General features: G+C 38.4%; 1 protein-coding gene and 1 long non-coding RNA gene across 2 annotated transcripts in view; one reads left to right on the plus strand and one right to left on the minus strand.

The window, feature by feature from the left end:
• Window positions 1-27,837, minus strand: part of CTNND2 (catenin delta 2) — a 990,776-nt gene that overhangs the window by 356,728 nt on the left and 606,211 nt on the right. Inside the window, exon 9 of the mRNA XM_077116860.1 lies at window positions 25,511-25,766. Within this exon, the coding sequence (XP_076972975.1) occupies window positions 25,511-25,766 (256 nt within the window). The remainder of the gene's footprint in view (window positions 1-25,510; window positions 25,767-27,837) is intronic.
• On the plus strand, window positions 6,061-16,826 carry LOC143647161 (uncharacterized). Its single transcript, XR_013157882.1, has 3 exons — window positions 6,061-6,218; window positions 6,585-6,664; window positions 14,052-16,826. It is a non-coding gene; the product is annotated as an uncharacterized LOC143647161 (long non-coding RNA).

Raw genomic sequence — 27,837 nt, forward strand, 5'->3', positions numbered from 1 at the left:
ATAAGAACTCGTAAGAAAAACCAACAATCCTAGGAGCTCAGGGTTCACCAGGAATGAAATGTATCTGTTTAATGTTTTCAAAATTATGATCCTCTTTGCACTACACTGTGGTATAAAAAGAGAGGCAGAAAAGGAGTAATCCAATATGGCAACTGCTATAATACAGGAGTACAGCTTTTTGTTACCATTTTATTAATTTAAAGATGATGCAATTTTAGAGATAGTAGAGATCTTAAATGGTTTTATACTCCATGTCTGAAAAACATTAAAGTAATTTATAAATAATTCCATACTGTTGATTGAAATTGCATTTCTCTAGCTTTTACTAGCAACACATGATTTCAAGGCCATTTTTAGAGTTCTCGTTTTTAGCACAACCTAGAATAACTGGGAAATTTTAATTAACTACATTTTTCTTTACTGTGGTAGTTTGAAGCTGTTATCTACACACACACCCCCAAATCATGTTCTTAAATTTAGTCCATTCCTGTGGGGTAAATCTCTTGTGGGTGGGACTTTTGATTAGGTTATTTCAATTGAGATGTGACCCGCTTCATTTAGGGTGGGTCTTGAATATCTTGCTGGAATCTTTATACATGTATAAAACATATACAGAAGTTAAGAGATGAAGTAGAGAGAAATACCCAGAGAAGTTTAGAGAAAACACCACCAACAAAGAAGCTAGAAGTTGAAGGAATGAAACCCAGGAGAAAAGGGCCAGCAGATGTTTTGCTATCTGATTGAGGACCTCAAGCCTGCTGGTAACCAGTCTTCAGAGAAGATATTGTCTTGTCGATGCCTGAAATGGGACATTTTCACAGCCTCAGAACCATGGATTCATAAGCTAATAAATCCCTGTTGTTAAAAGCCAGCCTATTTCAGGTATATTGCTGTATTAGTCAGGGTTCTCTAGGGAAACAGAACCAACAGGGGATATCTGTAGATATTATGAGATTTTACAAAAGTGTCTCGCACAACTGTGAGGATACAGAAGTCCAAATTCTGTGGGGTAGGCTGCAAGTTGGGAACTCCAACGAAGGTTTTCAATGTATTCCCCGGGAGAAGCTGTCTGACTGAAATAAAGAAGGAAATTCTCTCTTCTGACTGCTGAAGTCACTACCTCTCCTTTTAAAGCCTTCAACTGACTGGATGAAAATTTTCTGACTGCTGAAGACACTCTCCTTCGTTGATTGTGGATGTAATTAGCCACAATTGTAATCAACTTTGTATGATGCACGTCCATGAAATGTCCTTACAGTAACAATTTAGCCAGTGCTTCCTTGACCAGACAACTGGGAACCATTATGTGGCCAAGTTGACATATGACCCTAACCATCACAATTGCGTTCTGGCAGCTTTAGCAAACCAAAACTTTTACTATATAACATTACCATGCAAATATACAAGGATATATTTTTATGTTAAACATAGAAAATGCTGTGATCAATTGATTTTTACGATACGCTAATGGAAAGATTACAGCTTTTGAAGTCCTCCCCTCAATACTGCTGAGAGCTAAATAATTTGGTGGTATGTGCTAGACTTCTGTTATTAAAATCTTTGCTTTCCTGTGTTTTAGATCAGTGACATAGTGACTGGCTGAGACTGTAGCCTCTGCCAAGCTGCCTTCACTGTGAGAATGGATGGTTAAAATTCCTAATTTTGGGGCTTGGTCCCACACGCTAAGTTTGCCAGCAGAGTTTAAATTTTATGAATTTACAAATAATAATTATTACTGGGCTGGAAAACCCAGGAGTCTTTTATCCAATAGACAGAAAGTACTTTTATATAAAACTCTGGACAGTTACTAAAAAAGATGAATTTTGGCCATCAGTGACCAAGACTCACGTGCCTGCAGAAACCCAGAGGTAAAAGGCATTTGATCCCATTTCTTTGGTACAGTCCTTTTTATTGACTTGGTTTGTAAATGCTAAAATCTTTAAGATCCAAACTTATAGGTTACAGCTAGGAAAAATAAATACTATCCCTGGAATATATAATTAGGTTAAATTTTTAAAAACAATTTAAATCAAGATTGGCCATTACCACTGAGTAAACTCTTACTAGCTACCTGATTCCTCTGAAGCACTTTAGAGGCATTAGCTCATTGAATTCTTAAGAGTCCCAATGAGGTGGGACTATTATTATCCCCATTTTATAGGTTAAGAAACTAAGGCTTACTGAGGTTCAGTATTTAGCCCAGGGGTACACCACATACTACATCTTCTTTTCACTGATAGCTGCTTCTTAATGACTATAATTGGACAGTCAGCTAGAAAAATGATACTCTGAATACCCAGAAACCACACTTCATTAGGAACACACCTGGTTTCTAAATATCAATGCTTCCCATTTTCTTTTCTCCTTACTATTTAGCTTTAAACTATCCACTGAGTTGAATTCTGAACATCTTATATACCCTTATGCATCCTTGTTTTGTACTCTGTTATCTGAATGTGTATTTCTTGAGCTAATTGTAAGTAGTTCAAAACATTTCTTTTAATTTCAAGTAGTTCCTTTTAGAGAAGGAAGTTCTATCTCATCAAAGTACTTTAAAATTCTAAATAAAACCATTTCTTTACATTCAAATTATATTTTTCCTTTATTTTATTTAAGCAGACCTTTAAAACAGAGGTTCCCAATCTGGGTTTCCCAGGGACCATAGAAGGGATTCTCCACTTGTTGAGTAGCCCTGAATTTGTGTGCAGAGTTTTGTAACTCTGTGAGTCCATATCAAGGTGGTCATGAGATGATGCCCATAGCTTCATTCAGGTTTTTGAAAGAGTTCATGACCTTAATTGTAATACCAAATGAATTACAAGGCATTAAAACATGACCAGAACTACCATGCTTCTTTATACTGGTGCCCCTTACCAAGCTGCTGCAGGGTGAAGAGCTGGACAAGCTGTAGCAGCATCCTGCACCCTCTCCAGGAGCAGGTGCTGCGTACTCAGAGGTAAGTGGAAGGTCCCAGGCTTGCTCAGGGAATCATCCATCATTGCTCCAGGCAGGATCGTAGGATCTAAGCTGTGTTAGACCTGAACTGGTAGAACTAATGGGGCCAAATTACTTCTTTGTGAACCCCAAAGAACCTCCAGTACACTGGTCCTACCACCTATTCACATACACACACACACAGACACACACACACAGACACACACACACAGACACACACACACACTGACCTAATATTTGAGAACACTAATCAAAGTTGAAAATGAAATGATGTCACCTAAGTTTTTCCATTCCACATGGACTTTAGATCCTAGCTCTTAAGTGGGTATGGCTAAATTGCTTCAAAGATATAGTCCACTTATAAGTAAAGCAAACATCCAGAGGGAATGCAACAGATGAAATATGACATATTGTATAAATTTCTTTTCCTTAGTTTTAGTAAATTCACTTGACAGGTTTTGGCGAGAAAAGAGTTCTTTGGGAATATTATTAACATATTTCACTTTTACTCATGTAAGTAAAGTTGTATCTTTTTTTGTATTATTAAAAAAATTGTACTAGTTTTTTTTTTTAATATTGGTGCACTCAGACAAATCAGTAACTATGTCATGATTAAAAAAAAAAACCAAAAACCTCTATGGATGCGGAAAATGTAATCAGCCAAATAACTGAAAAGAGAAACGTATCTTAAAGGTAAACTCTAAAAATAGTTCTCTTTGATCTTCAAAATTTCTAAAAGCAACATCGCATCAATCCATAAGATTAAAGACAGAATTTAACAACGCTTCATGTAATCTATTATTTTGATCTTCATAATCAAGATGATATTTTCAAAATGTTATGTAATAAATTATATTTCCTAAGTTCAAAAGTCACACACATTATACTTTACCTTTTTCCCCTGAAATAATGAAGAGCTCAACTATGCATCTGAAAAATCAATTTTATCATCTTTGTAATCAATGTAAAGTAAAACTAAAATGGTAACGAACCCACCACCAGGCAGAAGTGAATTAAAACAGCTTGAGCAATCAGAAGAATTGACATAAAAGTGGGAATATTTATAAAACAGTGATTTTCCACACATGCGTGTGGCTGCATTTAAAAGGGATTTAATTTTCCATTTTTGTCAGTGACAGACATTGCGTACAATAATACAGAATATTATGAGAAACCAGCATGACACTCTACAGGACACCCACTGTGTCCGACACTCTGTTGGCTGATTCATGGCTCTGCCTTCATCTCAGTGAGGATGGCATGCACAGAAAGGTTCAAAGCCCCTGACCAACAAGAGACACCAAGTGGACAGACAAATAGCTGACTCAGAGCTAACTCCATAACATTTTCCAACCAGCCAGCACACACTGTCTTTTAAGAAATCCAGCAATCACTGTACAACCTTCCCTTAATTACATCTTATTAACACACGATATTTTCATAATGATGTAATAAACACAGGAAACTAGAATTATGAATGGTCCATAAAAACAGAGTTGAAAGAGAAGAATGGGAAAAGCGTGAGGAACAAAAATGTTTGGAGATTTGAGAAATCTCCAGATAATACATACATATGCAGATAAACATAAGAAACAAGCGAGCATTGTCTTGCTAATTTGTCTCTAGAGTGTGTTGTCTCAGTTTGCTGGACTGCTGTGACAAATACCACATCATGCTGGCTTAGCGACAGGACCTTATTGTCTCCTGGTTTCAGAGGCTGGAAGACTTGTTTCTTCTTGGGGTCAGTAGCATCTGCCTGGCTGGCAATCCTTAGCTTTCCTATCCCTTGGATGTGTCCTCTCCTTTCTCTTCTGGATTCCACTGACCTCCAGCTTCCAAGTCCTCCCTGCGGCCCTCTCTCTGTCTGAATTTCTTCTAGTTATAAAGGCTTCCTGGAATTTGGATCCTCAATCAGTTGGGCCACACCTTGGTTGTAAAAATAACATCTTCAAGAAATCCTATTTACAGGTGGTTTGTACCCAGAGGAATGCAGATTAAGAACATGTCTAAATGGGGGTACTGCATTTCATCTATCATAGTTGCAAACTTGGAAAAGTGGCTTGCAGCATTGTTCACCCCTACCAGACCTTAAGGCAGAGGGGAACTTTCTAACTTTCAGACCCATTTTCTCATCCTTTGTGGGCTTTGCTGGCAGATACAATAAAGAAATCCAATTATGCCATCTCCCAGTTCAGTGCCCTTGAGGACAACACAGAGGGCACTACCCAGCAGAGCAGGAAACTGGGACCCAGCACATTCCCCCCGTCTCAGTTCGAGGTGTCCTCTCCTCCCACTCCTCTCACACATCTTCTGCATCTGCTCTGTTGGAGGACGTATCCTTCCCTACAGGCACTATGCTTTTTCCTCTGTAAACACATCATGCACCTCATTTATGAAATGATCACTTTTGATGTTCTCCAATCATCTCATGTCATTTGCTCTAGAAAGTTTCTAGAGCTCCCGTGGCATCCCGTGTTCAGCATTTCATACTACCTGGAACAGCAACGAAGCTGTACATCTGTCTTTTTCCCAGAGACTTCCCAAATTTTCTTAAAGACATGACTATGTCATAGCCATCTCTGTATTTCAAAGTGCATACAGCATTTGCTGCGGAAAAGGAACTCAATTGATATCAATATAATGAAGGCTTTGTTGCATAATAAAATAATATTATATAATAAGCATTTAGGAATTGCCTCTGAAAAGATTAGAAGCCTAAGTGTAGGATTCCACAAAAGAGTTTCATTGAAGTGCCATTTCTGTATATAAAAGCAGGAAAGCCACATTGGGCTGATTCATGTTTCCAGTATTTTATGGAATTACTTAAAAGCTCATAAGTGCACCTAACTTTCTGTAGGAAAATACCTGCACTAATGGGAAGGCTACAGGGCAACTTATGAAAGACATATGAGTAAATTTAGAGATTAGGAGGTGAAAAGGAATGTGGGCTCTAGTTTGGGGGGCAGATGGTGTCACTTGTCAACAATTTGTGCACACAGGGCAGATGCCATTTAGTAGTAGTTAGTTTCATAGATACATGAGAAACAATGTATTTCAGAGTATTTTTCACTTGCTCTGGCTTTTAAATTTAAAGTGTCTTGAAAGTCAATGAGTAACATTATCCATGGACAGACGGAAAGAGCAAGTACAGCAGAGATCCAAACTGGGACATGAGTCTATATTTCAGAGTGAAGGTTTGCATTTTATTCTGCAGGCAATGGAACGCCAGTAGAAGGTTCGAAGAAGGGGACCGGCCTGGTCAGGTTTGTTTTGAAGATGGTGTGGTTGGCATGAGGGGGATGCCTAGAGCAGGGAAGGCTGGGGTCAGTGGGATCAGGTGGGAGGCTCTTGCAGGTGTCCAGGTAAATGATGGCAAGGATCTGCACTTGAGATAAAGGCTGTGCAGATAGACAGGGAAGTCTAGGAAACACAAATATTTCTGAGAAAAAGCAATGGCCAATTTGTGTGATTTGTGAGGGAAAGGGAAGACTCGAAGATGATGCCAAGGTTTCTAGTCTTAAATGGAGGGTTGGAACAGGGTGCAGAATAAAGGTCCAAGAACAGATTGAGGATCTTTGATGAAAGGATATGACGTTGAGTTGGAGGCATCAGGAATAATTCTCCAATAGGTAACTGGCATCGCAAGCATGGTGCTCAGGAAGGAGCCTGGAATTGGAGATGAACAGTTGGGCAGGGGAGCAGTGAGCAGGTAAGCAGGTGGTACCAGTGAATTCTTCCCAGAAACTAGGAAGGTCCTAGTCAAGGACAGGAGTCTTGCATCCAGGGAGGAACAGGGATCACCAGAGTGGAGTAAGCAACTTGCTTAATGGCACTGAGGTACTATCTGGTTTTCAGGTTAGATTCTTGGCCTCGAGAAATATGTCCCTACAAACAGGGAACAGATGGAACGTGGCAAATCCAGAAAAAGCAGAAGCCCAAGTCCTAGGTGACAGGTGGACTGGCATGTTTCTTGGAATACCGCAGAACTCTGTCTTAGATGCTTTCTGACTACAGTCTGGGTGGACTCCAGGATCTGGAGGGAGCTGAGCCTGCAGGGGTGGGTGGCCCTGGTAACCCTTTTCTCAAGTTTTATGACAAACATCAAAATGACCCAAAACAAACTAAGAAAAATTCCCAAACCATTTTGTAAATAATCTTTCTCATCAGATTGAAATCCTGCAGCAGAAATCAATATGTAATGCTTGCTCCCTGCATTCAGTACTCAGCTCAACATTTCCTAAGTCACAGCCTGTATATCATTCTCAAACTGTTGCCGTTTGAAGCAGAGTAGGGAAAACCCTAAAGGACATACTTTAGAAAATAAATTTCATGCTCATTTTTTTTTGTCATTGAAAATTACCAAAGAAACTTTTCCCACTTATTGCAATGATCATCAGGAAAAGAAACAAAACAAAACATGCCCTTCACTTGAATTGACAATCTGAGAAGTATTTAAGAATATTTCCCTTTGTTTCTACTTTTCTACTTATAATGGAACAACTACATGGTGTCTATCTATCCTAACAAGGTCAGGGTCACATGAGGTCACTGGCAGGGGAGATCCCGGATTCTGAGCTTGAGGGCAGTTTGCCACTGCTAGACAGTGCACCATTGAACAAGGAGAGGGTAGCAGGATGGGAAAAAATATAGTTGGCCCATTGTTTAAAAGGAACTCCAGACACCCTTATTTGTTGTGCGTTAATTCAAAGAAACCATTTGTTTTGCAGCTGAAATAGTTTGTTTCTGGAATGTTAAGGAATGGGTGCTAATTTCTCTGTAAACTCAAGGCCAAGTTGAGTTTTTCCAGCTTTCAACCTAATACATTATCTTTTTTTTTCTAAAGAGTGAAAGCCTTAAATGGAGATCAAAGTCTGTCATCCAAGAACTAACCCTCTTTACCAGAACTGTTGTTTAAGAACAGCCAAGCCTCTACACTTCCTTTCTTACTTCTGAGAAACTGGTTCAAAGTTCATGCCTAATGGAACTCTTCAGAAGTTTTATTTTTCTTTGAGGCCTTAATGAAAGGCTCAGAGCTTGAAGTAATAAAATTCAGATTATGAAGCAATTCCAGTTTAAAGAAACTTCTACGGCTTTTTCCTTAAAAAATTCAAATCATAGCTAGGAGATAAAAAAAAAAAATAGGCCTTCAATGTTTCATTGAAACAACACACATGCACATCCATACACAGACATATATCCTTTTGTTTCCTGTAACAATAGGTTCTAAGAGTTCATTTTTTTCTTTTGGATTGAGTTTTCATCATAGTTATTATTAGCAAAAGTAGATGAAAAATATGCAATTATGAAAGCATACAAATCTTGATTCCTAAGTACTAAACATAAAGCATAATCTTATTGAAAGTGCATCTCTTAATGAGATGGATTGGGTATGGCTTTTAAAAAAGCTATCTTATGTATTCCTAAAAGAATATTGCTTATTACTAAGATGAGACAGGTCAGCATCCACCTACTGTTTTCTATAGAAATTATCTACTTATATTTTTGACTTTTATAGATGCAAGTATTGAGAAACTCAGTTCACATAAATATGCAGTAAGATTCTGGAAGGGTGAGAAATTGCCCTTTATTCCTGAAGTGGGTGAAGAGAAGCCCTGAATGGGAGGTTGAAATGAAAATCGTGACGGGTGGGTAGATATTGGGAAAGACGAGCAACTTGAAATGGATTTTGCTTTGGAATTCTCAGTTTCCCTCACCTGGAGACATTCCACATCAGTCTGAAAGCCACTGGCCACTACTTAGGGGGCACAGGTCCCATTCCAAATTCCTGAAAGCATCATCACTGCATTCCTGCCAACTCCAAGGTGCATTTGCTTTCTCTCTCCTCCCTTATCAAGCTACAAATAGCTGGGGATGGCACCCCCTATCCCCTTGCTTTCATTGGCCCAGATTCTTTACCCAGGGCACTCGATTTCATAAATTAAAGGGCCTTATTAAAGAGGTAGATGGAGAATGGTTAGGCAACATTGAACTTTAGATCTGGGCTTCTTAAACTTTAATGGGAAAAGAATCACAGGGGATCTTGTTAGAATGCAGATTCTGGGGGTGGAGTGGGGGAGGCAGGGAGGGTGTGGGTGACTCAGATTGTGTATTTCTAAGGAGCTCCAAGCTGGAGATGATGTCACTCCATCACCTGGGGCACACCCTGGCCACAGGGACTGCTCTGGCATTGGTCAGTAGTGCTCCACGCTGGTGACATGTGCGCAGCCCAAGGCTCTGGGGCTCCTTCTGACTTGTAACGAGCATATTCAACGCACTATCACAATCGTCACTGAATAACAAGACAGACAGAGGCACAAACGTGCTGTGGGATCACAGGCGAAAGGAGGGGCGCTAGTGGCTGAAGCTAATCAGGGAAGACACTGGGTGCGGCTGGATTTTATATTTGGTTCTGATGGGGGCCAAGGCAGGCAGGTAAAAGCAAAGATAGAAGAAAAAGCAGCAAGAGCAGGGAAAGACCGCCCCAGGCCCCGGTGCTCTGAGCATGATTGGCTCAGCAAGCTGAGAAAGGCTCAAAAAGGGAAAAAAAAAGGGTAAGGGTTTCATTGGGGAGAGGAAAGGAGAAGCAATTGTTCACAATCTTTGAAAGGCAAGCTTAAAAGGCACTTTTTTTTGAGTGTGGCAAACTTTTAAAAAAGTAAATTATGTCTTCAAAAATCCATATTGTATCCATTCCTAGGTATGCATCCCAAAGAACTGAAAGCAGAGACAAACCTATACTTGTACCCCAAGGCTCCTAGCATCGCTATACACAGTAGCCAGAAGGGAGATGTGACCAAGTGTCCGTCAACAGATGAATGGAAAAACAAAATGTGTTCTATACATACTATGGGTTATTATTCAGCCATAAAAAGGAATGGATTACTGACACATGCTACAACATGGTTAAACCTTGAAAACATGATGCTTAGTGAAAGAAGCCAGACACAGAATAAGTATTGTATGAAATACCTAGGAAAATCAAATTTACAGAGATAGAGTAGATTAGGGGTTACCAGGGGCTGGGGAAAGTGGGAAAGGGGAGTTATTGCTTAGGTACAGTTTCTGTTTTGGGTGATGCAAAGGTTTTAGTAATGTATGGTGTTGATGGTAGCACAACATTATAAAGTGTAATTAATGCCATTGAACTGCGCGTTTAAAAATGGTCAAATTGACAAGTTTTGTTACAGACATGTTAACATGATAAAAAATCAATATAACAACATTTCCAAAAATGAGTTTAAATTAGGCAGATCATAATTATCTATTATACTGGACACTTTAGGGCTTCAATTCAGACTTCTGGTCACACAGAAGAGAACTCTAAGACTGCAAATGTCAAATAAGCACAGTGCCTCATTATACCACCAACATTACAATTCAACAAAAAGCACATTTACACCATCAAATGTGAGTAATATCTTAATATCATAGCCTGATCTCTAACTTCTGGAGTAAACTTGATGGGGTATTTGAGAGATGTTTTTACTATAGATCAGTGATTCTCAAACTTCATGTGCATGCAAACTGTCTTGCTAAACTGAAGATTCTGATGCAGTGAGGGTGAGGTGGGGTCTGACATTAGGCTTCCTCTAACCAACACCCAGGACCCCAGGCCACACTTTGAAAAGCAAGGTTCTAGAGATGGTTCTAGCAAGTTTACGTGTTGATCATTTTGGTGCATTTCATTCCATGAAATGAGCTGGCTTAAACAATGGGAACTGAATGTCTCGTGGCTCTGATGTTAGGTAAAAGTTCCAAATCAAGGTATCATCAAGGTGAAGCTTCCTCTCCCAAGACTGGAGCTGACTGCTGGTGATCCTTGGTCCTAAGTCTTTCACATGGCGTGACACAAGGTGTTTCCTGATCCCTCCCTCCTCTTCTGAGTTGCCTTGAGGTTCGGCTTCTGGCTGCTCCATCTGTGGTTCTTTCTGTCTGAATTCCATTCCCTCTCCAATAATTGGACTAAGACCCATTCTGATTGAAGTGGACCACTCCTTAACTGAAGTAACCCTATCCAAAAGTCCTATGATGGGTTCACACTCATAGGGATGGATTAAGTTTAAGAACAAGTTTTTCTGGGGTACAAACAGCTTCAAGCTACCACATGCACAATGAAATATTCTAGTGGAAAATCCAAAATGTGGCAAACTGAATGCTTTTCTTCAGTAATATTAAGACCAAAGGAATGAACTAGAAAAGACACTGATTTTTATTTTCTAGAACTCATTCCATGAAGTGGATGTGTCCAATTTATCAAAACATTAGTGTTATATTAGATTGATTTATTAGGCTGATTAATATGTAAAACTCATGAAATTACTCTTTTGTTTCAAATCTCATTTTTTAATTTAGCTTTTCAAATTTAGAGTAAAATTAATGTGTATATGTTGACTTTGCTTGTTATACTTTGAATGCTATTCAACATTTTTCAGGAAAATTCCTTTCATATGATCAAAATAACTGACTGGCTCACCTCCTTTAAATGTTCAAGAATACCCATTATATCCCAAAGATCTCTCATTTGAGGACACGTGCACAGGTGATTACTGTAGGATTATACCATAGCTAAATGTCATTGGGTCTCACCCTGACCCAATGGTAGCTACGCTAAGCGGCGGCGGATAAGGTAGCCTGGTGAGCGAGTTGTGTCTGACGCTGGATACTTATCTATGGCTCCAAACTCAGTTTCTCTCTGTGCAAGTCTGAATTCAAGACTTTGGAGAGTGACATAGAACTGGGCAGAGAAGCCCAGTAGAGAAGCCCATAGAACTGGGCAGAAAGAAGCAAGAGGGAAAAGCCTGGGATAATAGCAGCAGGCTTTGCCGAGGTAGAGACCCCACACCCCCAAAGCTCTGAGCAAGGGCTGCAGAAAGCACTTGCTTCTCAGAGCTCGGGGTTCCTGCGTGTCACCCCTAAAGCAGCTTCTGTATCCTGGACTGTGAGCTGGTTTTCAATGAGACCTGGCTGCGGCTGTGGAAACAGTTTCCTGTCCCTTTCACATTTCTCTGGAAACTTACAACAAACTCCTATTGACAGAGATGCCCAGAATGCATTTTTATTCCTCGCAACTTATAAGTGCTTATTGCAGTGAACAAGCTACCGTTGCATATTACAGGGAGGGTGAGTTCATAGATAGTACGGGGTTGAAACATATGCACCTTATATATGGATGCACACAAGATGTGTTGAGGGTTTTCCATTCACTTTTTTTTTTTTTGTATGTTGTATGGTGGGTTCACATTTCATTATTTTTCTGTGTGAGTATCCCATTATTGCAGCAGCATTTGTTGAATTTTTGTTTGTTTGTTTTTGGGGAAGTGCATGGACTGGGAATGGAACCCGGGCCTCCTGCATGGCAGCGGTGCGAATTCTACCACTGAATCCCTCCCTTCACTTTTAATAAAGTCATGGCATTGGGTAATCACAGAAACTCATGTTCTTTCTAAGGATTAAAAATGGAAATTTTGAGTCATCAAGGTTTGAAATCACTTATTCACAGGAGGTCTAGCCTCCCTGCACGTGAGTGTGTGCGCGTGTGTGTGTGTAATCAGTAGACACACACAGCTTTGTGTTCTTAACGGCCACTTTCACAATATTGGCAATATTGCCTGTTACTTTCAAGCTGATTTATGATAAATTTAAATCTGTTAATGTCTCAGTAATGTTTGAAACAAAGGACAGCAAATATATTGTAAGGCCCCCTGCAGAAACATTTCAGTTTATCTAAAAGAGCCCATGTTTGATATTTTCTTCTTTAATGTCAGAGGCACTTTTACTGCAGCATAGATGTTAATTGCCACTTATCTTAATGAGTTCTTTTCTAATATAAAATAGGCTGGCTTGAAACATAGCACTCTGCTTTGTAAAGAAGAGATAGAAAACGTGAATTCTGTTAGTTTCTGAGAGAAAACAGGATGCTTTGCTTTTGTCTGCTTTCTTTGTGTTAGCTGAAAGCTTTCCGATTTAGGGCTTTGAGATATGAGTTACCGCCTTTATCCTCAGCGTGAGCGGAAATTAACCTTGGCAGAAGTCATGAAATAGAACCTTTACTCTGAAAGCAAAAAAAAAAACAAAACACAAAAAACCAACAAAACAAAACCAAAAAACAAAGTGGAAGAAACACCCCAGGTTACAAAGGTAGAACTATGCAACAATTCTTATAATCAGTTATTAAGGGCTGAGGGTTTTCATTTAAAGTTGATTTTTAAAAATTTATAAGATTTTAAATTAGATTATTTCCTACTTAATATTCCTATCTCATCTCCCTTATACAAAAGTTTCCAGTGCCCAAAATAATGCCTGGGTCTTGGTACTAAATAAATATTTGTGGAAGGAGAGAAGGAAGGAAGGGAGGGAAGAGGGAAAGGAGGGAGGGGGAAGGAAGGAGGGAGGGGAAGGGAAGGAGAAAGGGGTAGGGAGGAAGGAAGGAAGAAGGAGGGAGGGAAAGAAGGAAGGAAGGAGGAAAGAAAGGAAAGAAGATATTTTAAAATTATCACCTTAAAGTGTTATTTCTCAAATAATGTCCATAAGTATTTTTATTCTGCCTCTTAATTTAAAATGCTAGTTCACATCCATTATTTTAACTTACTCTCAAAGTTAATACATTAGTAACATATTATTGTAATATATTATTTTTATTGGATCATGAGAAAATGTGGGCCAGAGATTAAAGAACTTACTTGGATAACATACTGGGGAGTGATAAATGGGACAGGACATTTGGAAAGGGGCTTCACAGCTTCCTAGGAGGTGCCTGCAGCACATTTTGAAAGAAGTCTTGCTCATAGCCATGTGGTCCCTTCCATCCATTCTACCTCCCCATATGGTCTTTCTAATTCCTGTCTATAAGATGCAGTGCCAAGCTTCCCTTTGGTTGCTTTTTCTTCTTTTTAGCAAAAAATTGGGCTTTTGTTTTTTTTTAACTTTTCCGTTAGAGCATGCCTGTGGGGAATTAAGGGAAGATTCACTGAAAATATCGGAAGGAAAGGTTGAGAAGATCATGAGATGACCAGCCAGGTTTGGCATAACATATCACCCCACAATCCAGTGACTGAAAATAATAATCATAACTTACTATTTCTTCATTTTATGTGCAGGATTTTAAGACAAGGATCAGCAAGATGATTTGTGTCTATTCCATAATGTCTGGGATCTGAGCTGGAAGACCTGAAGGCCTAACTGAGGTTGGAAGCTCTGTCCTGAATGTGGTTCCCCTGGATGGTGGGCAAGCGGGGGCTGGGAAATTGCCTCCTCCTATGTGGACTTCTCCATGGGCTGCTTGAGTGTCCTTAGGATGTTGACCAGGCTTACCCCTGAGTGAGTAGGATGGCTAGTTTTATTTTTTATTTTTGTCAACTTGGTTAAATGACGGTATCCAGTCGTCAGGTCAAGCGCTGTCCTAGTTGTCCTGCAGAGGTATTTCACAGATGGGTGTTACAGTGCATTTTAGGGAGATGACCCTTAACAATGTGGGTGTGCCTCATCCAATGAGTTGAAGATATTAAGAGAAAAGAATTGAGGGTTCTTGGGATCAGAAGAAATTCTGCCTCAAGACTAAACCCGCAACTCTTTGCTGAGCTTCTTGTCCAAAGGAATTCTGGCTTAAGACTTCAGTATCACCCTTACCAGACTTCAGCTTCTGGTCTGCCCAAGAGAATTTGGACTTGCCAGCCCCCAAAACCACATCAGCTAACTCATTACAATATACACATGTGTATATATTCTTATATATATTGTTGGTTCTGTTTCTTTGGAGATCCCTGACTGATACAGTGAGGGAGTCAAGAAAACAAGAGGGGGAGAAGGGCTGCTGATGACCTGCTCTCGGAGGCCACCCACTTCCCTGCTGCAGCACTCTCCCTCTCACACAGGCCAGCTCTGATTTACTGAGGGGAGCAACCACGAAAGGGTGTGAAATCCAAGAGATGGGGCAATCTTGAAGGATGGCTCCCACAAATCATATGAGCATTAATTCTGTGAAGGATTTGGAGTTATTTTTCAGAAACAGTTATTTGGAGACTTTTTTCAGAAATTACTAAGATTTTGAACATTTGCTTTGAAGACTTTGAAATTATTCAGAAAATAAGTTAGAATTCCATTCATTAATTCATCCATTCATTCATACATTCAGCAAACACATTAAAACAGTCTATAGAGGTAAAGTAAATAAGATAAAAGGCCAGGATTTCTTGGTCCCACTCATCGGGACATATGTGAATATCTTGGGCTCATTTAATAAAATTCACTTGAAAAAGTGTTCAGAATATTGATGATCGTCTCTTTGTTGTTTCTAAGTCAGTGATTGCCAAACAAAAGTATGCAAAACAACTTTAGTCTGTGGCATTTCTTTTTTCCAAAAGACTGTTTAAATTAAATTGAAAAGACCGTCGTATACCCCAAGGTCATTTCATATGTTCCTTCCCTCTGTAACAAGAAGGTAATGAGGAGGAGATTCTTTGTCAAGTAAGCGTTTGGCCACCATTTACGCTGGCATGCCATGTTTGTTTTGAAATGGCTGCTGGTGTTTGGATTCCAAATATGCTGGGAACCACCGTGTTACGTTTCAAAGTCAGGGGGAACTACCCTAGGGTCTCATTGTAACTACAAGTGGCCTGAGTTATTAAATACAGAGATTCCTGAAAAGACCCCAAACCTGGTGCCCCAAAGGCATGCTCTAGCAGGAAAGTTAAAAAAAAAAATAGACACATTAAAACAGTAAGGCATATAAGCAATGCCTCTAGAAAACTGAGAAAGTAAAATAATTAAAAAGTGAGCATACGTGTTTCATTTTATCCTTTGCTGCATTCTGTGTGTGCATGAACACTGCCCATTGAATTGCTCATTAGATGTCTTCCTACTCTTCTCTTTCTTCTCCTCCTTCTCTTTTGGATAAAATTAAGTAGATGCCAGACCATACTTGGCTCAGCAACCCACTAAAGGTAGTTGAACATGATCTTCAGTAAATGAAAGAATTCAAGTTACTCGATGTGTCAAGCTGTAGGTATCATGAGCAAAGGATTTTCAGTTTAAACTGTATTTTTTTTTTTGCTACAAAATGCTAGTCGCCTTTGTATAGATGCCAATGTCTCCAAATTAATGAGTACTATTAGCTGCAAAACATCTCAAGAAGAAAGGGAAATTAATTTCTATTAGTTACCAACCGATAGTCAACGACCACCTGCCTTGCAAGACAACAAAAATTTTCAATGCTCCATTTTTGTTCTCAATTACATGTTCAAAGTCAGATGGTGAAGAAAAGCAACATATGACATCATGTCAAATATTAAAAGGTTTATACATGAAGGAACCAGAGGAGAGTACAGATTTTCACTTGTTGTAGAATAAACAAGCAGGGGTTGGAGAATGAACTGATTGAGATTCTCATGGTGACAGCAGCATACATTAAAGAATAATTTTAATTAGGAAATGGCCAAGATCTCTGAAAGGTTTAGAGCACTTTGAACACCACATGATTTCAAAAGATTGAACATAGCTATGTGGATGCCTATTAATTATGTAAACAGTCAACCAGAAATGTGCTTGTCAGTATTCTCAGAGGTTTTGCAGTCGATGCATATGTCTCTAATGGAGACAAACTTGGTGTTTATCTAATTTTATGAATGTATATTTTTAGTTTTTAATGCCCTATCAACACTGATCTTAATAATGGAAAATGGTTAGGACTCCTTTATATATTAAAAAAAGGTGAAACAAAATAAAATCAAAGAAATAAAAGGGGGCTGAGAAAGCAGACAATGGATAAACAGACAAGAAGGAAAATTGATATCTTCTTACTGTGCGTCCTTTGTCATTTTAATAACTTCATGCTTATGCAAGTTTTCTGGATATATGTGTGCAGAGCCAATAAACAAATGGAGATCTATATCTATATCTATATTTATATCTATATATCTATCTGTAAATCTGCCCCACAACTTTTGATAGTCATTATATAAATGCATTACTTAGTTCAAGAAAATGACACCTTTCTTAATAAAAAATGAAGTCTAGGACTGCGATGATTATTTTAGAAGAAGACATTCTTTGAGGAATTTATTGGACAAATGAACTATCTCTGCCACCCAGCTTGAATATTCTTGGGTTCTCTTTCCTTGGTGAGGGCTCCCACTCGGGGAGTCCAAGCTTGGAAAGGTGGGGCGCTGTCCTCTATTTTTACAAATTCATTCAAGAAGGGACCCATAAAACCTTTCTTCGGTTTCTTTTGAAGCTGGAACATTCAAACTATTTCCCTAGAACTCTAATAGGTAACAAATGGGACATAAAAACATAGTATATAGAATTTAAATATAGAGAATTTGATTCTTCCTCTCTGGGTTTGCAGATCTCTCTAATTCTCCATGAGATTCCAGGAAAAGAGAGTTTTTCCATTTGTAGACCCATAGTTTAGTTCCAAGTGGCTCCATTTTTTAAATTTACTATTAAACGTTTTGGTCATTTCTTTCACAAAAAAGTTGAAGAGAGAGATTTATCTTCCCACCTAGCAAAGGCCCTCCATCTCATTTCTAGTTTCCTATTTTAGGGATTTGCTTCATCCCTAAATAATTGGTGCAAGGACTTCATCTGTAAGACTCCACTCTCTTTACAATAAATTGAGGTTATTATGAGAAAAATAATTATGAGAATAAATCCAATTAACGCTAGTCTTTGCATTATAAGGCATGGCACACATAAACCTGGTTATCAGGGACAAGGTAAAGATTAAACAGCAAACAGAAACTAATATGAATTGCCATCTAAACTAACAGACCTGGACTATAATAATACTGCAAAATAACTGCTTTACTTGTGTATTCAATTCACTATCCCTTTAAAGTACCAATTACTATTATTTTTCTGTTATTGTTGTACCTAGCATTAGTTGAGACCTTAAAATTAAGACTGAAGGTGTTGCAGAGTTCTGGTTTCTCAAGATAGTCTGTTAAGATATTCTGTCACTGGATGAGGGTTACCAGATTTACTCTTTCCTCCTGGCCTGTTTGGCAATGATTTCATGATAATTTAGCCCAAGAAACTTTTTAGTTACTTCAAATTTGGGAAAAGACAATATTTCTGTTCGTGGCTTTGGATACAGGGTTTAGCTGGAAGTACTGGGAAGACAGTATACGCATATTTGATGGATCCACTGATAAGTCATTGGGGACTTAAGTTACGTGACCATGGACATCTTGGTATCTGGTTTATAAGGGAGACTAAATTTGAGAATGCTGCAGCCATCTCCAGAGGGGATAGGCAGGGGAGAGAAAACTGCATGGGTTAGGGAGTTTGCTGGTTTGAATCTATTATGCACACCAGAAAAGCTATGTTTTAATTCTGATCCAATCTTGTAATCCTGATTCAACACCACAGAGTGGAAACTCTTGATTAGATTATCTTTGTGGAGATGTGGTGTGCCCAATTGTAGGCATAAGCTTTTGATTAGATGGAGATGTGACTCCACCCATTCCAGATAGGTCTTGATTAGTTTACTGGAATCCTTTAAGAGAGGAAACATTTTGGAGAGAGCAGAACCAACAGAAAGAGTCGAGACAGATGTTCGGAGATTGAGACAGAAATAGCCTGGATGCTAAGCAAGGACTCACAGAAATAGCCAGAACCTGAAAAGAACTCTCCAGCCCTGGTAGATGCTAAGCTAAGAGCCAAAACCCAGAGTTTTGTCCTGGAGCAGCTGAGTTAAGACCCATAGATGTCTAGGGAGAAATCCTCACAGGAAACAGAGGCTGTAAGTAATGGAGCCCAGGAGCAAGGCAACCAGCAGTTGCCAGCCATGTGCCCTCCCAGCTGACAGAGGTATTCTGGATGGCATTAGCCTTTCTTGAGTGAAGGTAATCTCTACAAGGTGCTTTAATTTCGACAGTTTCATGGCATTAGAACTGTAAGTTTGTAATTTATTAAAGTCCCTTTTTAAATGTCATTTCAATTTCTGGTATACCACATTCTGACAGCTTAACAAACTAATACAGGGAGAACAGACCATAGGCTGAGAAGAAGGACAAAGAAGGAGAACGAGCTTCTGCTCCTATATTTTAGCTCTATCTAGCTTGGATGTGACTTTTCCTCCCTAAATGATGTTTGGATGTTCAGAAAGAAAGTAGTCCACCTAAGATCTTGGCCTTGGGTTTCTCAGATCCCTGGAGGGACGGGTAGGTGAGGTTCCCTGTGGCTGGTCAGTTTTGGGGCCAAGTGTGAGTTGAGTGTGCACCTTCTGACTTGGGGAAGAGTTTTTTTACTGAAAACACTTGGACTAAAGAGGAGCTGGTCCCTTAGAAGAAAGATTTCACCAACACAACCAATGGAGTATCTGCTGCTGATTCATTGATTGATTAACTAAATAGTATTCTGACTATAGCTGTTCATCACATGGCTTATCTAGTCATTCTTAACTAGACAGTATCACGGAGGTCCCTAAGTTAGAATCTGCATTAATTTAAATGATGATTGGGTGTAGCATTAGAATGAGTTGTTATTTTAGAAATGCAATTGATTTCATCCAAGTGATTTCAAAGACAGGAAGCAAAACAAATATTCTACACTATGGGAAAATCAATATTGGCACAGACAAATCTTTTTCTTAATATCGCTTTCCTTTAAAGTGATGAAAGGATATCTGAGAAGGAGTCTTTTATAAAATAAACAAACAATAAAAACATTTTTTAGAGAAGCCCTTGGCTTCCATCCTCCAGTTGTCTTTCTTGGCTGGGAGGACCAGCCCCTCAGCTCCCCTTTCTCCTTCCCTGTTCGCCAATGGCCAGTGCTCTGGTCTTCTAGAATCCCTTCCTGCTCTGGCCTTCCAACAGGGTCTCTTCTCAGGGTCTGGTCCCGGGCCTCTGTTGGCCTTTCCTCGCAACCCAATAGCTCATGGGCTCTTTGCCTTCACCTGTTTCTTCTGTGCTTCTGCCACCCAAATGCCCTTCTCAGTTCTGAGCTCTGGCCTCAGGTGCTCAGGCGGGAGGAGTGGCGGGTGAGGCAGTGGCGCTGGGTGTGGTAGTCATGGCAGATAATACCAGCCTTTTCTGACACCAGGCTCCCTTCTGAGGACCTTAAGGTATTAATATTTTTCATCTTCGCAACAGTTTTATGAGGAAAGTATTTCGGTTATTTCCATTTTACACACATGGCCATGGAGGGCAGAGCAGATAAGCAGCCTGAGCCGGGTTACGATTTGCCAAGGACCCCTTTCCCCTGTATTTGATGCCCTTCCCAATGGGTTCTCATGTAGGAATCCTCTCTGGGGCATGAATGAGCCCACTGGGTAATGGGAAGAACAGCTGAATTTCTACTTATGTTTATCTAAACAAAACAAAAAAAGGTAAGCACTATAATATTCACAATATGGACCGTTCACTCGGTCCCTATTTCTGACGATGGTGTGTCTTTTAGTGGAAGCTACAGGGAAGCAGAGCTGACTTGTGCTGTTGACGTGCGCTGGTCCATGTGAGGTTTGGGATTACATTATCTCATTTTAAGCCAACACTCACAAAAGAACAACAAAAAAACACTGAAATGAAAGCGTGTGCAAAAGCCAAGAAAATGGCCATGTCTACCATCTATCTCAATCTGGAGCCATGAACACCACCCAGGACAGCTAATAAAAACCACAATAATGTTGTCAACTCCAACATATTTAACCAAGCTGAGTTTTTTAATTATTGAAAATGTAGAATGAAATAAAAATGATTTTATGTTAATGCATGTCTTTAAATTCTAACTTCAGTGTAGATCTATTTTACAGTAAGCATCATACACTAGTACACTAAAGCATGCTTATAATTTATAACGTAAAAAACATTCATGTATGGAAGTGCAAGCTAATGTTTAAAGGCTGAGTCAGCTGACCCCTGTGTACCTCACATCCAGATGGACAAGACCTGAATGTTCCAACATACCGTCCCTTCCCTGTTCCCAGCCCTATTTTCTTTTTCTGTTTTCTCTGCTTGGAAAACTTTCCACCCATTTTCTCACATGTAAACACTATACTCCACTAGGTTCATGCCAAACCCTCAGCTCCATGGTACTTCTTTTATGCTATCTGCCAGTTTATCCAGTTTATGCCATTTACCCAGTGTAGCATGGTCATTTGTGGGTATACCCTTTTCTCTCACCTAACTCTGACAGCTCCTTAAGGAGTGGAGCTGTTTTCATGTTGTACTGACTTCTGCAGTGTCCACTGCAGGACATATCATAGAAAAGTCACCTAACACCTATTTGGTATATTCAGATGGATGTGGAGGAGTGAAGGACAACTGCAGGATCCATTTGAAGTTACAAGCAAACTCCTCAGAGATTCACTCGCCAAGAGCACTGGTCACTAAGAATATCATCTAACCATTTTAGCAAACTCTTTAGCCATGTATTTAGTTAGATCACAATCCTGTCAAACATAAGGATTGAAAAAATATTTTTCAAATCTTCAGCTTTTTAAAAGCATTGTTGAAACAGACTTTAATTCCTGAGCACTCAATTCACTGTATATTTTATGTGTGTTTTTTTGTAGGCATGTTAATATTGAGAAAAAACATTTGGAAAGCATTCTTTATCTAGATTTACCTTATGATAAGATGTTTATAAGCAATCTTATTTAATAATATATAATGATTAACCTCCAATAATAAAATTAAATTTCTAGTAATATCTCATAATAGCAAAATAAAATAGAATAGAAATGTGTGAGATCAGCATATTTTTATATTATCTGTCAAATAGTGTATGTTAAACAACTACAGGGAGTACAAGTTCTATGGAACCAACTTAAAATGCAGTTTCTAATTGTATGTATTTCCTTGTTATGCTGAATAACAAAAAAGTCAGAGTTGTATTGCAAATCATGTTTACAATAAGATTCTTTTACCGTGTTTGAAAAATTGCTTTTGAGCTAATGCACATGAAGAATAACCAGTATCCTAAAAGAGAATTCATCAAACATGATTAAAAGATGTCACTACTACTACAAATTATACATTAAATTATGTCAATAAATGTCTTAGTCACAGCTTTTCCCCTTTACAGACAAGAACATTTATAGCATTTTTAGCATATCTGGGTATATCAATCTTGCTTTATATTTTTCTAGTTATTTCATCAAACACATCTTCAAAACGCTATTTCTTATCACTCCAATCTCACTGGCACTGTTTAAATCTAATTTAATTTTAAGATTTATATTTGACATATATTTTTAAAAAAAGCATATAGAATTCACTATTTCGTGTAGCACTCAAAACTGTATTAGCTATGTCAACAATCCTTAAGAGATTCACATTTTATGGAAGAACACATATACTTCAAAGATCAATCTTGTTTATCAAATGTGTTTGGAAAATGAAATCTTTGGGATACACCATCCTAAAAGCTGAATCAGAAGTCTCCAGTTTAAATTGCAATGATCAAATGGGGGCTAAAATTCTTACTTTAAAATGTAACATTTGCTCAAAAATCCTGATATTCCTGAAAATTCCTGCATAGAGAAAAAATCCTGATGGGCAATAAGATGAAAAAGGTAGTTACTAGAAAAGAAAGGGAATGGAATGAAAAAGGAAACAAAGACCATCCATCCAATAAGGAATTACCAAGGATACTACATCTACTTAGACAACTTTTATAATTTCCTTTATTTCGCCAACTCCTTCAGGCAGATACCAATTACTACCACCCAGTCATCTTTCCCCCAAATCATTAAAATATTGTAAATACATTCTTTCCTTTTCCTTTCTATTTTTTTGTAAAAAAAAAAAAAGAAAAAGTTTATACTAATAGTGAGGCAACATCTCAAAAGTGTGGGTTCCTGTCTGTGTTACACACCTATCAGGCGTGTGATCTTCAAAAGATCATAATATTTCAGTTCTCCATTTAGTTAAATGAATAAATATGGGGATGACATCAATTGTTTCTCACAAAGGAGGATTATATCAAAGATGTAAGCAAAGGTGCTTTGTAAATTGTAACATGCTATAAACAGGTACATGTATTACAGCAAAGAGGCATGCGTGATCTGGCATGTAACAATAAGTAAAGCTTTTAAAACAGTCCTCCTAAACATACCTATATACAAAAGCTTGAAAAACCTAGACCAAAAATGTTTAGATCCTAAGCCACAATGCCAAAATAAATAATTTTTAATCTTAGAAAACAAATATTTAAGTTCTTCTAAGATTCTCCTTGGAAGAATAAAAAATTCATTATTTGAAGAAAAATGCTAAAATCTTGTCTTAAAAGAGCTATTAACTTTTGGACTTGAATTTTAGATTCAGGTTGTTTCAATTAACACATTGAGAGACTCTGACACATTCCCTTATTTTTAAAGGTTGTTTTTGCTTGTTTGTTCTGTATGCTGTCTGGGTCACATTTCATTATTTTTCCATGTGAGTATCCCTTTATTGCAGTACCATTTGTTGAACTTTTGCTTGTTTTGAGTTTTGTTTGCTTGTTTTACTTGTTTGTCCATTTTGGGGGAAGTGCATGGACCAGGAATCAAATCCAGATCTCCCGCATTCTACCACTTAACTACCCTTGCACCCCTCTCCCTTATTTTTGCAAAGCACCACAAGAAAGACATTGTGCAGTTTACACTCCATGCATTTTATATGACGCCAAGTGTTTCTTACACTAGTTCCTCTTAAATAAAACCGCTGTATGATCTAGTAGTCTGGTTCTACATGTTTGCCTTTTTGTTTTTATTATATCTGAGTGTAAGATGGAGGTATGATTCTGTTTGTTTATAATATATACACAGTTAAGTTCAAAGCATTCTTAAAAATAACACAGCAAATGAACCTCTGATTCATATCAAATTGATTCACATATAAATTTTATCCTCATAAAAATCAGTGGCCGATATTTTTCATATTAGGTAAAAACATCTCTCATTCATTCTAATATTCCTTTTCGATGTTTCCCTTTTTTGATTTACAGTGAGCACTCAAAAGATATAAGTGACTATAACCCATGACTCAAAAAGGTAAGAACAATGACAATGCTTTTGAAAGAAGGAAAAAGGCTATAAAAGTGGCAGCAATATAAAATGGAAAGGGTATGCCATTTAATAAAATTAATGCATTTAACACACAATATAAAATGCAGAAACCAGCCTGCAGCTAAAGAAACATAAATCTGGTTTCTATTAAGCCAAATCCCCTAACATGAAAGTTGAACACTTTCTATTGGAGACAAACCATGTTGACTCCCAATTTAAAAACAAAACATTAAATACTAGCAACTGCCAATTCAATTATATATGTTTTCTATTTTTAGCCTTTCTTAAGAGTTTACTATTATTCTATTTCTACACTTTTTCAGTAGCATGTTAAGAAAAATTATTTAAAAGTCAAGAGCATTGGGGTGTTTTCTAAAGAACACTTTATCCACGCTAATGATACGTAAGGATTTGAGGCACATGACTAAAGACACTGCTATTAAGACTAAAAATCGGGATGACCAGGAGATCGTACGTTGTAAATAGAAGTATACTTATTTCCGGTAGTTACAGTAGGCATTTATCACAATTCATTTTTACAATGGTGGTTACACCAAACATAAAATTTAACATAGACCCTCCAAGCCGAATGAAATCGTGCTGAAGTAACTCTCAAAGAATCCCGTAAAATGATCCCATTCTGCCTTTTATATGCTTGTAGAAGCGATTTCTTTCTGCAAAAGAAGAGGCTGTAAACCCCTCAATACAATGCATAGGCACTTGTGCTCTCTAGCAGCAAAAATTCCTTGAGATGAATTGTAACTACACCAGCAGAGTCAAGCCACATTCCCTGCCGTAAAGAAGCTCCAGAAATCTGACATATCTGTAGCATGCACAGATGCAGATATACACTTATGCGGCTCTACCACCATCAATCAAATGACTGTGAATAAAAACATCCTTTAACTCTGCAAGAACTCGTTCCAACTTCAGAAGTAGAACATCACTAAATCCTTTGCCAGCCGCAAGGGATAAAAAAGGACGAAAAGAAAACACACCCCAACAGTAACAACTTCTTTCATAAGTTTTTACCAATGCTCCAATAACTTTACCCTAATCATATTTATTTATTTTGAGACCTAGATAAGTGATGGCACTATGGGTTGCCTTAATTTGCAGTTATATGCCTCTTTACTCGGAAATACAAAAACACACATGGGGACAAAGCACGCCTCCACTAACACAATAAAATACCTAAGCCATGTTAGGTGAAGTCAAACCCGGTTCACTATTTCACTGACAATCCCACAATTTGCATCCATGGCATTAAACGGCGCTGTTCTAGGACTGATGAGACCTCTGAAACCTCAAACAGAGGTGCAGATCTTCTGATCAAAAGATCACCTTTCTTATTCGGCATTGATCTACTAAAGATTCCAGGGATCCATCTTCAGCTCCCATTTTTCCAAAGGAAACAAAGGCTTATACAATAAAACCCAAGAACAAGGTCAACCCTTCAACACCCGGCCAGCGGCACCACCGTGCACACGTGTTAAGCAGTGACACCTGAGAAATGCCCGGGGACGCTTTGGCCATCACGGGAGGGAACAGCGAACGGCGTGCACCCACCTGGGGTCTTTCTGAATGCTGTCGATGGACGGAGACCTGGCCAAGGTGCCTTCGGGCGGGAGGGCGGGGCCGGACTTGCTGTAGGGTGACTCCACGGAGGGGCAGTACTGCAGCTGGCGGTAGGGGTCTCCGTAGCCGGTGGCGGGGCCCGCGGCGTAGCTGGCTCTCTGGAAGGTGGCCGCGGTCGCGCTCTGAGGCCCGTGCTGGCTGCCTGTGCGCTGCAAGGGGACCGAGTCGACACCGGGGGAAGATGGGGCTACGACAGGAAAGCAGGGATAGAGTGAAAAATTGAGGAGCTGCTCGCAGAAATGGTTTACCAGGTCTAGGCAGGGAGAAAAAGTTACACACGCATACATACACACGTATATATATAAATAGGTGTTTGAAAGAATTAAAAAAAAAGTCATACGTGAATCAGCATATTCAACGAGAGCCAATAACATAATAATGTGCATGCGATTTCAAAAATAAACCTTCAAGGTGCAGCAAAAAGATGCCTCTCTTGACTGTATTCATTGCTTACCGACATCCAAGAGAAAGGATCCATCTGCAATTAAAACCACGCTACAAAGCCAAGGACCCGGAAAATGCATAGCGATTTTTTTTTTTTTTTTTTGTAAAATTAGGTTTTCTTCATTGTTCAAGTTGAGGAAATTCAGAGTGTCCAGGTAATGTTACCTTAATTTTATTAAACGGTGTAAAACAAATTTAGAGATTTTTATGTAAATTTCTCAAATTGAAGGAAACAAGAAAAACCGAGAGGGAGTGTTGAGGACAAGTAGGCCATATATTTCTATAATTAGTACTAAAGACTTAAGTGCAGGACTTCTCTAGTTCCTATAAGGTAACTCCCTAAAGATCTTTCTCTGCCTGTTTGCCAACTAAAGCTGTAAAAGTGACAAATAAATTCTGTGAAGGGCAGGCAAGCGGGAGACGGTGAAAAGCCATCCAAATGCAACACAAAGTAATGAGCTGAACGTGGGCTTTCCCAAAGGCAGCGGAATCTTTCTAATAGATCTAAATTGTCTTAAGAAGACTTTATATCATTTATTTAAATCAGTTTGAATATGTCCAAACGGAATTTCATATTTTTTCCTTCCTGGATTCTTTTTAGTTCATATCGTGTAATAATTTTTATCTGATTCTCAAAAATACTTGCCTTTTAAAGTTTAGGTGACAGATACAATGAAAATAGTATTTTTCATGTTAAAAGAACTTGACCAGTTAATTAAGTACTCCAACAATTATTCGCCATGATAAAAAAAAAAAAACACTTTTATTTTCCGGCACTCTACATCAGAATATACTCAGAGTACTGTTTTCATTTGGAATTAAATTCCAGTTATAACTCACACCCACTCTTCTGCTTTCCCTAGTGTATATTGGTGGATGATGCTAAAACAATGCTTATTTTTTCCTCTCTCACACTGGGGACATATGACAAATCAAACACACACACACACAAAAAAATAGGTCCCATTAAGGAAATAACTGCTAAAAGAAATTAAGGAAATTGTGTGTTAAGATAAAGACTGGCAAAGTAAAGTGGAGGATGCATTCTACCACTGAGAACTGATTTTTAATTGAGAGTTCAGGGCTTCTCCTTTCCAAAGTACCCTCCATACTTCATCTTATAATAATCAAAATTAAGAGTGTGGATACAGCAGACCCCAGAGGAGCGGTATTTTGAAATGTCAAGGGTAGCCCTAATGCGTTAGGTTTGAAAACAATCATTTTTGACCAATGAACGTTAAATGCACAGGGAATTTGTTCAAAGTCCCTATGCGATTTCTTGAAGATTTATATTTTCTACAAAATCTTGTTAATAACAGGTCTACAATGAAAACATCCATTTTAGAATTTATAAACAACAATCTTCATATTTTGGTGAAAGGAGTTTAAACTTTAGGCCAGGACCAGTCTTGGCCTTGGAAAAACAATGCACAGAGGTAAACAAAATTTCATTTTCTAGAGGAGCTGTGATAAGTTACCAGTACATCAAAGACAAAAGAAGGAAAGCTAAGGCCACTTGACATTATTCATTTAAATGTGTTTCTTTGAAGCTTCAGGAAACTCTAAATGTCAACATTTATGCTTGTGGAAATGGTTATTTGTATCAAAAAAGAAATTCTTTTTTAAACAAAATTATTCATTATTAATAAATGAAAATACAGTGAATTTACACGGACAAAATGACAGCGATCAGGAAATAATATTGAAATCTAAAGAAATAGTTCTAAAACCATAGAATAGGTAAGGGGAAGATTCCAATTAGCCATACAAAACAAAATTCCCAAGTGATTGCAGATAAAAGAGAATATAAAGAA

The sequence above is a fragment of the Tamandua tetradactyla genome, chromosome 9, assembly GCF_023851605.1.
Source record: "Tamandua tetradactyla isolate mTamTet1 chromosome 9, mTamTet1.pri, whole genome shotgun sequence".
NCBI lineage: Eukaryota > Metazoa > Chordata > Mammalia > Pilosa > Myrmecophagidae > Tamandua > Tamandua tetradactyla.